The 13,688-nt window shown below is 34.4% G+C and overlaps 1 protein-coding gene across 2 annotated transcripts in view; it reads right to left on the bottom strand.

Moving 5' to 3' along the window:
• CEP350 (centrosomal protein 350) overlaps positions 1-13,688 on the bottom strand; it is a 137,359-nt gene that overhangs the window by 8,700 nt on the left and 114,971 nt on the right. For both annotated transcript variants that reach the window (XM_057544308.1, XM_007188195.2), the window contains exons 33-38: positions 13,310-13,446; positions 10,489-10,571; positions 7,488-9,490; positions 6,215-6,622; positions 5,968-6,114; positions 3,299-3,421 (exon numbers count right to left, since the gene is read on the bottom strand). In XM_057544308.1, the coding sequence (XP_057400291.1) occupies positions 3,299-3,421; positions 5,968-6,114; positions 6,215-6,622; positions 7,488-9,490; positions 10,489-10,571; positions 13,310-13,446 (2,901 nt within the window). The remainder of the gene's footprint in view (positions 1-3,298; positions 3,422-5,967; positions 6,115-6,214; positions 6,623-7,487; positions 9,491-10,488; positions 10,572-13,309; positions 13,447-13,688) is intronic.

The raw sequence follows: 13,688 nt of genomic DNA, 5'->3' as shown, positions 1-13,688 counted from the left end.
TCCTATCGGCATATCTCTTTCAAGCTAAAAGAGCCCTTCTCTTGTTACCATTTCCCTCCATTTTTCTCTTCACAAAAAAACTCGTTTGAAGTGTCCAATTTTGCTCTCCTTAATTTGTCTTTCATTCTCTCTTGAAACCTACTCAAATCAAGCTTTTACCTTATCCATGCCACAAAAACTACCTGTATTGACGTTAAGATCAACAAAGACCTCCACATTGCTAAATCCAATGGTAAATTCTCAGTCGTTATCTTACTTGACCAATGACCAGTACTTGACACAGGTGATTCATTCTTCCTCCTTGAAACCCTTTCACCTGGCTTCCAGGACCTCACACTCTCCTGGTTCTACCCCATCAGCTGCTCCTTAGTCTCTGCTGGTTCCTCCTCACCTTCTTAACTCTTGAAACATTGGAATTTGTCAAGAAGAAGTCCTTGGACCTCCTCTCTATTGGTCTACACTCTCTTTCTTGGCTTTGACTACCATCTATATGTTCACCACTCCCGAATTCACATCTCCAGCTTACCTCTCTTGCCTGAGCTCCAGGCTCATATATCTAATAGCCTACTCAATATCTCCATTTGGATGTTTATTAGACATTTCACATTTAATACATTCAAAACAGAACTCCTGATGTTCCTTCCAAACCTGCTTCTCTCAGTCTTCCTCAAATCAGCAAAAGGCAATTCCCTTCCTCAGCGACTCACACCAACCCAATGGAGTTATTCTTAATACCTCTCTCTCTTATATTCCACATTCGATTTATCAGCAGTTCTGTTGTTCTGTTTTGAAAACTGTTCTCACCATCTCCAATACCACCAAACTGGTCTTAGCCACTATTATCACTTGCCTGGATTATGACAATACACTCCTGGCCTCCTTACTCCCACCTCTGTCTGCTTCAGTCTATCCTCAACACAGCAGCCAGAGGGGTCCTGTTAAAATGTAAGTCAAATCACCCCAGTATTCCCTTATTCTCTCTCTCTGTATTTATTTTTCTTACTTATCTGTCTCCTTAACTAGAGCAAAAGCTCCTTGAGTTTTGTCTGTTTTGTTACATAATTCTACAATGGACTGCTAATATTTCCACAAAAAATAAAATGGAATAAATTTATTAAAAAATGATATAAAATAAAAGAACATTTAAAAACAAGGAAAAACATCCATGTTTAATTAAGCAAAAACAATCAGAATACAAGAGACTATGATCCCAAATGTTTAAAAAAAAATTCTCAGTATAAAAAGAAACTCTAAGTCTATATATCAAAATAATTAAGAGTTATCTAGGTGATACGGTTGTCATGATTATTTTCTTTTGACTAATCAGTATTTTAAATTTTCTAAAATGAGCACGATTATTTTATAATAAATATGATTTTTAAAACATATTTGAAATTTCTATTTTTGAGACCCTTTTCTTTTGTACTAGTGGCAAAATTTTTGTTTTATGTGTTATGAAAATTGTTGTTTTAAATCTCAATCCCTCTAAAATGTACAAGCATTAGAATATCCAAATGCCAGAGGTGGCTAAATCTAATAGTAGGAAGGGTGACCAGTTTATTTAGCATTTCTTGTTAATAATTAACTCAAGTTGCTAACCGTATCATTTCACTAAACATTAAGAAGAGTGAACTCATGAAAAAAGTTACATAGGCCCAGGTATTTCAACTCACTCTCCAGCCACACTGACATTTCAGTTCCATGCTCCTTCCCATTTCAGGTCTTCGCACGTGTAGTCTCCTCTCCCTGAATTGCTCTTCTCTCTATCACGGAACTCAGTTAATGCTTATTCATCTTTAAGATTTCAGCTCAACTGTCACTTCCTCAGGGAAGCCTTTCCTGACCATCCTCATCAGATCAGTTTCCTCCATGTGCTTTTACAACAGCTCCCTATTCTTCTATTTTTATCATTCAATTTATAATTACACACTTGTATAAATTATATATTAATGGCTAGCTTCTCTCAGCAAACTGTAAATCCATGAAGGCAGGGTCTATATCTATTTTGCTTACTATTGTAACATCAGTCCTTAATTAGCACAATTCTTGACTAAATGCATGCACAGAGATGATTTATAGGGAATATGATCAATTCAACTGATAGTAGGGTAAATGAATGTCTCTTGATGTGCTTTTTTCTTTAATTCCTTAAAAAGTGGAAGAAGTAACATCTTGGTAATTAATAATAACTCAAACTCTAAGCTATTGTAGAAATACGAGAGCAAGTTCACCTTGAGAGGCCAAGATCTATGAAGAACTAATTGGTTAAAGTCCTGGCTCTTATTTGCTGGGCAAGTCACTTAATATCTTTGAATCTAAACTTCCTCATTTGTAAAACAGAGTAACATTAGTCCATCCTACCTCATACAACTATTGTGAGGATCAAATAAGACATGAGAAAGAATGTTTAACAAATGTTTATCTAGTAAAGTTATTACTGAGTAAATGAAGCACTAGAAAGGTACATACTTGGGGAAACTGATAAATTTAAGCATTACATTTTTTTTCATGATATGAATATAAATATAGACAAGATATAAAGTCCAGAGAGAAAATATCTGGGAATAAACCTGAATCAATTAACATCTGAGTTTCCTAAGGTCTGCTACTACTTAACACGTTAACATTCTTTTAGGGAAGAAAGAATAAAAGACCTTTTTTCCCCCTTCCTTTTTTCTTTTTTTTGGTGGTGTTGTTTGATAGGCATTTTTCTAATGCTAGAAAATATATTGCAAAATGGAATAAATCCTATTCAGCTTAAGTTCTGGATAATAATAATGATTATGAAATAACAGCTAATATTTATTGAGTTATGTGCAGGGCACTGTTCTATACACATACATAAATACTCATTTAATTCTCTTAATAATTTTATCAGGTAGGTACTATTATATCATCTTCATTTTGCAGATAGGAAAATGCGGCACAAAGAGGTTAATCTGTCCAAGATTACACACCAAGTAAAGTGCCAGAACAGGGATTTAAACTCAGGTAGTCTGGCCCTAGTCTACACTGGTCTCTTCAATTCAGAACCTTAAGTTTGCTTCCACTCAACTTTTTATTTCTCAAGTTCTCCACACCCACAAAAATACTGTTAAATTAAATATTCATCTACTGAATTCAAAAGAAAGCAATTTCCAAAACTGAGGGGCAGAAAGAAATGCAGCAAACGAGGGCTTTAAGAATTTACTGTCATAGACTTAAGATCAATTATATTCCTTTTCCTTTTAAAATCTAACTACATTCTGATTTTGGAAAAGACGGTCAAAATAAAAATAGTTTAGTTATATACACTGACCAGGATATGATCCACTCGGTCTCTTTTCTTTCTTCCAAATTTCATCATTTTCTGCCAATCTGTTTTGTGGTTTGGCTCCTTTTTAAGACTGAACAGCTTGAGTACTTCGGTTGCTATGAAGTTCTGTGAAAATAAGTGAAATGAATGAAACACAAACAACAAAGTTGTTGAGATTTAGTGCTTATAATGCAGTAAACAGATTTTTGTTAAGAATACAATATTTATAAAAAAATCATACAAACTTCTTCCACTTACAATTCCACTTAGCAATTTGAAGAGAAAAGCATTCCCAAATGCTCAGACTTTATTCACTTAAAGAATTTTTGTTTCTACACAACATAAAAAAAAAAAAAGTAAAGCCCATTGATGAATCTGCAAAGAAAAATCACTTTAGAGCCCCCTCTACCCAAGAACCACCATTAGCTAACTTCAAGCTGGCAAAACTACAAAAGAAAGTATAAAATAAAACTCGGAACCTGAAACATGAGCAAAGTACAAGGCTTTGGCTGGGATAGCTTATATTGAAGCACCAAGATTCGAATATGTTGTATTAAAAAATTATTAATCAACACTTCAGTATGAGAAGCATGGTAATTTCACTGCTAACAATATTTGAACTATCACCCTTAAAAAAAACTTTACAAAATGCTATAGCAATATTAAAATTGGAAGGCAGCATCATTGTGTGTTATAATGATGTATGCATTCTGATGAATGCTGGTATATATTATGTACCTTGTCTTATTTCAATGTATTTGTTCTTTGTTACTAATAAAATAATGGGTTATTACTTTTTATGGTTCTTCTATTAAAAAAAATGTCTTAATAGGGGAAAGAACACATTTACGAATTAGAATCATTTGAGAAGATTCTCAAACTACCAATGTCCTCCAAACCACACCACTCCCCACCCACCCACCCACACACACACACACACACACACACACACACACGCGCATTCAAGGATGTATCAACTGCTGAGGGCTGAAAGGAATGAAGTGCACCAGTGTTTTGAAAAAGCTCCTCAGGTGGTTCTGATGCTCCATTCCTCAAAGTTGAAAATCATTTTAAAAGTTGTTTTTTTAAAATCTATCAAGTCAATCTTTGACAACTTTTTTTTTTTTCTACTTACTTTAATCTAAGCAAGGGTCAGCAAACTTTTTCTGTGAAGGACCAGACTGTAAATATTTCAGGCTTTGTGGGCCATATGGTCACTATTGCAACTACTCAACTCTGTTGGTGTAGCGGAAAGCAGCCATGGACAATATATAAGTAACTAGGTGTGGCTATGGTCCAATACAACTTTATTTTTAAAAACATGTGGTGGGCTGGATTTGGCCTGTGGGCTCTAGTTTGCCTACCCTCGATGTAAGCATACATTACATCTCATAAATGTCTGCTGGTATTCTGTCAGTACAAAATATTTCTAAAACCTTTCTATAGTTAATACTGTATTATATATTTCAAAGTTGCTAACAGAGGAGATCTTAAAAGTTCTCACCACAAGAAAAAAAAACAACAACTGTAACTATCGTATGTGTGGTGATGGATGTTAACCAGACTTACTTTGGTGCTCTTTTCACAATATGTACAAAGATCGAATCCTGAAACTAATATGTTACGTGTCAATTATATCTCAAGAAAAAAAAAGACTAAATTGTTTAGACAATGCCTCCCCTCACGTTATATACCAGAATAATGTATATGTTCCTTTAATGTATTTTGATAGTCCACATATACTACTGGATGATGTAAGAAAATAAGATAAGATAAGTAAGATAAGTAATTGGAGGTATACTCTGTGGGGGAAAAAAAGCTTCCTATGATCAAGTAAGTTTGAGAATCATAACTCTGGAGTCTTGCTACTCAAAATGACCCTAGGATCAGCCACATCAGCATCACTTGGAAGCCTGTTAGACATGCAGAATTTCCAGTCCTACTCCAGATCTACTCAGTAAGTACTCTGCATTTTACCAAAATCCCCAGATGACTCAGATGCACATTAAAGTTTCAGAGGCACTGCAATGAAAATATAACCTTTGCTATATTTTAAAAATAGCTGAGTAGGCAGAGAGATTTCCACCAATGTGATTTTAAAGTTGGTTTGTTGAGAGTCCTTGTAGCTTCAGGGCACTTAATCTTTTCAGGGGCTTCTTAGACAACAAGCAGTATTTTTTGTATATCACATTACTCTCCCACATATTTCAAAACTACATAACCAATTTGAAACCTCCGAAATCAAAGATGGAAAGTTAACATCTACGTGTCTAGGGCTGGCATGTTTGATATATGACATGTTTTCATGTACTTTTAGAATATTGTATCTACCTCTAAGTCATTAAAAACTCACCTAAAACTCATATGAATTGCAATAATTTATCTCCCTGAATATTTGCTGATTTTTTTCTTAAATATTATAATATATATATATATTTGTTCTGCAAAAAATTGAGGATTTGGGATTCCCTCCCACCCTCATCCCTCTACTGCTCATGGATTGAACGAATCAACAAATATTTACTGAATACTTACTATGGGACAGGCCTTGAGGACAGAATGGTGAATAATACAGAAGATAATAATAATAATACTTGCTTTTATGACATTTACAGATCTGTACAAATGAACAGCAAATCAAAAAAGGAGATACTCTACAGTTTGCAGTTTACCTTGATTTCATCAAGGTTATTTGGATTTTTCACTCGTCGGAAATAACTAGAGTTGATTCTACATGGCTTCATCCAGACAGGTTGATTCAAGTTGGGATCCTCGGCAAATATTTCCTCAAAAATCTCTTTTGTTAAATCAAAAACCGCCTTGATAGAGAAAAATAAACAAATTAAAATGGCTAAGAATCCAAATTTCGGACAACAAAGAGAAGTTTAAAAATTAGAATTATCCTTCCATATTACATACCTGTTTGTACACCCTTTTACTAGTGCTTTCTATATCTAGACCCTTACTGGCACAGCCAAGCAGTTTTGTAGGAATACTGATGCTGTGAAGATCATGACCTAATTCTTTCCAATTCCAAAGTTCTTCTGCCGCATCATGTACAAGAATTTCTACTTCCTCCGCAGTATGTGGGACTGCCAATAATGTTTCACATGGCTTTTGTGGAGCTCCCTTAGGTTCTGCCATTAGAGGTACAATTGTTTCTTCTGCCTTATTCTTTTGTATCTTGTGAGAAGAGCTCAAACCAAAGTCTTCATCAAACCAGTCTTGATCATCTCCTAACACGCTCAGGAACTCCCGGCTAATCTCAAGTTCAGCAAGTCTCTTAGCAAGCTCTTCCTGCCCACTGGCACCAAATACTGGACTCTCCTACAGAAATGGAACCATTCAAGCAGAGCACCATTTAGTAACCTCAGATCACTTAACAAGTTTGGGCTTTTTTTTTTTTTAAAGACAAAGCAAATATATTATTTGTATATTTACTATTTCTCTATAAATAAGCAAAACAAAAACAATATGGTGGGTACTAATGAACAATTTAAGAAAAAACTATCCTGTTTCCTGTAATTCTGCTCACATAAGCCTTATAATTGATTTTAATAAAATGTTTATTGATCAGTTTTTCCTTTTTGTATCATCATTATTCTGTTTCTGAAGAACTGTTTTGCTTCTGAGATATGGAAATGAGATATAAAATTCTCACCTTTGGTGATTATCTGGCTCAAGTTACTCAAAATCATTACCGCTGTTCAATTGTCCATGGGCAACCTAAATAAGTTGATGGTCTGAGTATATGTCATAGTGGATATATTTCAGTTTTACCAGAATCAACATCACAACTGGTAATTTCTGCAAGGCAACTATGACTAAGTAGATATGTGAACAAATAATTTCATAGGCAAAAAAGAACTGGGTTGAGAACCAATGGAAATCTCCATGGAATAAATTTATTCAGTGAATCCGGAAGGGAATCTAATCTGTGGACAGTATACAGGGGTTTTCAACCCAGCATAAACCTGCCAGTGTTTGTGACAACTCTATAGTGACCACTCATGACATAATAGAGGACAATTATACTTCAAACAGAAAAAACAGCTACATGGCCTTTACAAACTAGTGAAGTGATTTTTATTTAACAAACAACACATCACCAAAAAACCTATCAGGAGCTACAGAATTAAAATGTACTATAAAGGCAAGGTTAATTGACAATTTTTCTAGACAAAATACTTACAGGTCTAGGACACATATCTGGTGAGGAAATCTCTTCTTTCTCATCTTCCGATTCAGACCTTAAGAAGCAACCTGGAACACTTGGTGACTGTTCCTCAAGATTCTGGGATAGGCCTTGGGGTGGTACTTTCTTTTGATCATCAACAAGAAGCTCTTGGTTGCTAAGCTGGATTTTCTCATTCCTAGCTTTTTTGATTTGTTGTAGTTGATTGACTGTGTCCTTCACAAAGACTTTTAGTAAACTGTCTGTCAGTAAGCTGACTGTTTCTAGTTGTTCCTTTGACTTTTTTTCCTCACTTGGTGATGACCTCAGCTGGGCTTCCAATTGGTTCTTTTCTCTTGCTAAAAGGTCCAGAAGTGGGGTAGAAAGCTTTTCTGAAACTTCGGGATATAGGTTCTCTTCCTTTTCGGTAAACTGCTGTTGCTTCCTTAATTCTTCAGAAAAGGTATTATCTAAAGTATCGTCTTCTTCAGCAGTGGAAACCTTTTCCGTGGCACCAGAAACAAGGTCTTTGTTTTCCTTTGAAGAAATCAGTGAATCCACTGAATTCTGCTGGTGAATATGGGCTTCAAGTACTCCAGAAATGTCCTGTATATTGTCTGTTTCTATTTTAAGGCTTCTATCAACTGAGGCTTCTGTGTCATGCATACTAGGTTGAGATTCCTTATAAAAACACTCAATTGCATCCTTTACTCTGTCAAACTTGGGACCCTCTGTATCTTTTTGTTCTTGATTATAGTATTGATATTGTTCATCTGAATAAGAGTCTTCATCTTCATTTATGTCTACATAGTCATCAAAGTTTTCTGAAATGTGAGATATTTTTTGAGGAGGAGCAAAAATCCCATGCTTCTCTTTGCACACAAAGTATACAATGCCATCATATGTTCCATTGTTATTTCCTTCAGGTTTATCCAACTCCACTCCAGCCCAAAATCCTTTAGCAAAACTAGTCACACCTTTGAATCGAAGAGTTCCTGGCTGAACATTGCCAATCAACACCCTATCACCGATGTGGAAATCAAGTAACTCATCTGCAAGAGAAGCTGAAGCTAAGGAAGGGGATTCAGTAAGTCTCTGTTCATGCTCTACATCACTGCGCTCCTTACTTTTCATAAGCTCAGTGGGGGACTTGAGTTCTAACAGCCTTTCAGAATGGACATTGCTATGAATAGAAAGGCTTTTCTCACTGAGGCACTCACTGATTTCATCATCACTACCAAAGCTAGTGGCTCTACTTCTAGAGATCCTTGTTGCCTGTGACTTCTCTCTGCAAGACTGAGAGTCTTTCCTGAGTGACAACAAAGATGTCACCTCAAAGTCATCTTTGTACAATTCAGCTGAAATGTCTTTCTTGAAAGAAGATACTTCAAAATCTTCAGAGTATGATATCTCTTTAGGTGCAAAAAGATGTTCTGACCAAGATAAGTCTCTGCCCTTTATATTCTTTTGTACATGAGAGTCTTTTTCTGATTGGATGTTTGCACTATGACCCATATCTTGATCTGACTGTCTCTCTTTTGACTCTTTTTTATGAAGATTTTCAATGGCTAATCTAACTAAGTCTTTCTGAACATTTATAGAATCTAAAGAAAGATCTTTCCTTGAAAGAATTTCAGATGAATCTCCCTGCTCCAGGTCTAGTTTCAGGAAGACATCAGGCTTCCTAGATTGTTTAGAATAGGCATCTTCAATTGCACTCTCTTCCAATTTTGCATATTCTACTTCGTGTATTTCTGATTTTTGACTAGATTCTTCTTCAACCTTGGCATCTGACACATCAAGAATTCTATTAGAGGCAGTTAATTCTTTGAGAAGAGGTAATGAAGGGACATTTTCTAGAGAATCTCCAGATTCTGCTCTGGTTCTCCTTGATGATGTGAGAATTGGAGAAGAAGTCTGAAAGTGCTCTTCTGTTCGACTGTCCAATTCAATCATTCTCTTTGCATATGCAGATAAAGACCTTTCTGACACTGATCTCTCAGAACCTGCCAATGCAGCATCTTAAAGGGGAAAAAAAGATCACATCAAAATTATCTAATCACAAATTTCAATTTCTGGAACCAAAGTTTAAATAAAAGCTAAATATTGGTGAGAAAAAGCTCTGGTCAATAAATAGGACCTGTTTTACAGGTTACTGTATAAGGTAAGTTTTTCCTTTAAGAGAATATACTGTACCAACAATAAACAGAACATTTAAAAAATGACTGAAAATTTAAAGTTTGGTATAATTTTTTAAGTGTTGTCAACTTACAAAGTAAAGAAAAATGGATCAAAGTTTATGGAGATGTTAATCCTCAAATCATGCAAAAACAGAATTGTATGATGGATATTACATATATTCTTTGAAAATGAAAGCAATGAAGGAAGGACAAATGCAGGGACTTCAACTAACCTCTTGAATGTAAAAAAGGGGAAAAAAATCAACTATTTCTGCAAATATAGCACTTTACGAGCTAAAATTGCAAAATAAGAAGAAAATAAGATTTGATGAACTAACAAACCAAGAATTAAAAGTTTTGAATTCAAATCTCTGTTTTGTCATTGTTACTAGGTAGGCTTTTTCATGTCTCAGTTTTATTTCCTCATTGAATTATACTTTATTTTCAATAGTTCTTATCTTTCTTTGGATTAAATTGAAAAAAAAATGTATGTAACTACTTACACTGAGAAACAGCATAGGCTGAAAATATATATAATCAGGTACAAAATCTGATAAAGGGAGAATTTAGATACTGATGATACACTCACAGCCATTTTAGATTAATGTCTTTATGCCTCAGTTTTCATCAGTTATTGGGACAATAAAGACTGATTCACATAACTTAGGCATAACCAACAAATCACTTAAAATATAAAAGTAACTTAAAATATTAAATAATCTATTATCTTTAAGAAGTTCACTTTTTAACCAAAAAGCTGTAGAGGTGGAATTTTGCAGGCACTTGTATAATCTTTAGTCTATGTAGATACTATGTGATTATTTTTTCTAGTTACATACCAACATGTTCCGCAATAGACTCCAGGGATCCTCTGGAACGTTCTGACTCTGTCAGTGATTTCCAATTCTTTGCTGTTTCAGATCTGAAGCAGAAAAATTAATAAACAGAAATAAATGTATTGCTGATACTATAGTAACTGGTAACAAAAAGCAGTCAATTCTTAGACAACTGCTTCTTTTTTCTTCTTCGCAGGAAGTATTCCAACCTTTGCCACTTCCACCAAGTCTATTTGTGGCCTTCATCACACTCAGTAGATGATCTTGCCTCTTTTAATGAGAGAAACAGAGGCCATCAGCATGACCCTTCTTATCTTCAACCTTTTTACCTACAAATTTATCTATATTCACAGCCATCCCAACTGCCTTTCCTCCTGTCCGCAGGGAAGAAAAAGGTGTATCTCTCACACTTGTTCAAACTTCTTTCTGCCCCAAATCCCATACATTTCCACAGCCTCATTGATGGTATTCCTCAATTGTCCATTCTTTTTCCTACAATCTTTAGTCCTTCAATCTGGTGATTTTTTTTCCCCTCAGCTTACATGTATGCCTCAAGCCTCAAAAAAATCCCAACCCCCCCAGTCTTTTTTTTTCCTTCTTTTTAAAAATTTTTATTTTATATTGGACTGTAGTTGACTTAAAATGTTGTGCTAGTTTCAGGTATACAGCAAAGTGATTCAGTTATACATATATCTATTCTTTTTAAAATTCTTTTCCCATTTAGGTTGTTACAGAATACTGAGCAGACTTTCCCCCCTCAATTCTTTATTCCTCCACCTGGTGCTACTGTCCTCTTTCATGCTTTAAGTTGACATTCACCATCTTCATTTTCTTGCTTTCTTTTTATTTGCTAAGTCATAATATTTGGCTTCTACTCCTACTTCTTTATAACCCCCTTAAATGTTGCTATTTTATCATATTTAGTACTTGGCTCCCTTTTATTCTCTCTGAATGCATACCTTTTTCACCCAAATGTTCACCCAAATGTTGTTATATTTATAGCTTCAACCACCATCTATATGCTGATCACCCCAAATTAAAAAGCTAACACCTTTTCTGGATAATTCCACTTAGATGAACTACAGGTACCTCAAAATTAACATTTTAAAACCAAAATCATAAGACTCCCACCGAAGAACACCTGATTTTCCTTTGGAACTTTGACCCAACAAACTACTATTTAAGAGAAACACGGGAGTCATCCAGCTTTTCCCTGCTTCCCTATCTAGCACTTTAATTTGTTAAGTATACTTCTTAAAAATTCCTAAAATCTATCACCTATTCTCTATTCTTATTACAGTGGATTATCTGAGGGCTGGCTTAGACTACTGTTATCCCTGCTTCTAAACTTACCCCTTTCTATCTTTCCTTCATATTGTAGTCAGAAAGATTTCTCTAAACAGAAATCTGATTCTACCATTCTCTGGTTAATAAAACTATAAAACCATTCAATGGATTGTAGAAATTAAAATAAAACTTATGTATAATGTAATATAAAGGAAAAATGTATAAGTAACAAAATTACACACAAAATCTAAGCATAAAATTTCCTAGATGGAAATATATCTAATTGTTGACATCTGTTGTTTTGGGATAGTTAGGTATGATACGATTTAAACTTTTTTCTTTTTACCACTTCCCTCAATATTCTAGTAGCAATAATAATAACAACTAATACCTAGTGCTAATTGTGTGCTAGGCCCTGTTCTAAGTTAAGTCTTTTAACTCTCATAACAAGTTTATTAGTCAGGTGTTGGTATAGGGATATAAATCCCTATTACAAAATAGAAGCACAGAGAGGTTAAATAACTTGCCCCAAATTAAAAAGCTAGCTGGTACTGGAGTCAGGATTCAAACCCAGGTAATGCTAAATTAATTGTAATGAGCCTCTGTAACATTTCTAAAAAACAAAAAGTATCCGAAAATATGCTTTTAAAAAAATTTTAACAGCGTCACATCTTCTAAAAATGTAAATTAGAAACTACTAAGAATGCGTGAGTACAAGGTTACCACAATTTGTTTTTTATTTTTCCAGTCTCTTCTCCTAACTCCAGCTACATCCTATGACATTCAGTTTCCATGATATGCCAAGTTCTCTGTTGCTTCTGGTCACTCATGAGTGCCCTTCTCTCTGAAATATCCCCTATTTCTCAGTCCCACTTACCTATATAACCTCTACTCACTCAAAATTTAGTTTAAATATTACTACCTGACTTTCTTATATACCACATTATATATTCTAATAGTGCTACTTTGTATCTTCTGTATTTGTATTCACTGATGGCATAATATTCTATCCCTGGAAAGAACCATCATTTATTTACTGGGCTATTCACCAGTTCTGGACATAAAGGTTGCTTCCAGTGTTTATGTTATAAACATAATATAAAAGACGTTATGATAAACATATTCATGCAAAGAGATATTTTTGATAGCCCATATTTTCTCAAGCTAGATTTTCAGAAGTGGAATTATTGAGTCAAAAGTTACAGATTGTTTTTGACTTTTGAAACATTGCCAAACTGTTTTCCAAAACAACTATACCAACTTACGATGCTATAATAGCAATGCTGGAGAGTACTATTTTTACTGCTCCCATCTGATTTCAGGATTCAAAATATATTTTAAAATCTGTATCTTATTATAAATTTTATTTGTGATTATATCATAAATAACAAATTTACTTTAGTGAAACTGAAAATATAAACTAGTATTTTCACTTCTACAATTTCACAGTTACTTAAAAGATAGCTTCTACTCAAAACCTTTCCTTATTCCTTTCTCAAACAAGGCAGAATATAGGTTAGTTACCAAAAATTTCTACCTGTGTAGTGGAAGGGGCTTGATCTTGGGTTTTTCAGAAGCTGAGGAGAGCGTTTTAATCTGAGGCTTGGCTGTTGGTGATGTTTCCAAATCTCGGCTAAGCTCGGCTTCAGTTTTCTTAATGAATTCATCATATGACTAAGTTTAGAAAAATCAAAGGAGTCACTACACAGAATTTTTTAAACTATCTTAAATTATAAAATAGTATATTTTATGGTAAAATATTCAAACCGTAAAAAAGATATAAAATTCTTTCTCCCTGCATCAGTAATTATTTCCCAGAGTTCTAAAATCAGTTACTTGTATAGCCTTCTTGAAATAGTCTATGTATAAGCAAGCTGTATAATTGTAATACTAATATCAATTAGGAAATGACAGTC

This window comes from Balaenoptera acutorostrata, chromosome 1, assembly GCF_949987535.1.
Source record: "Balaenoptera acutorostrata chromosome 1, mBalAcu1.1, whole genome shotgun sequence".
Lineage (NCBI taxonomy): Eukaryota > Metazoa > Chordata > Mammalia > Artiodactyla > Balaenopteridae > Balaenoptera > Balaenoptera acutorostrata.
Note: the sequence above shows the minus strand (reverse complement) of the source record. Positions and strands in the feature narration are given on the sequence as shown.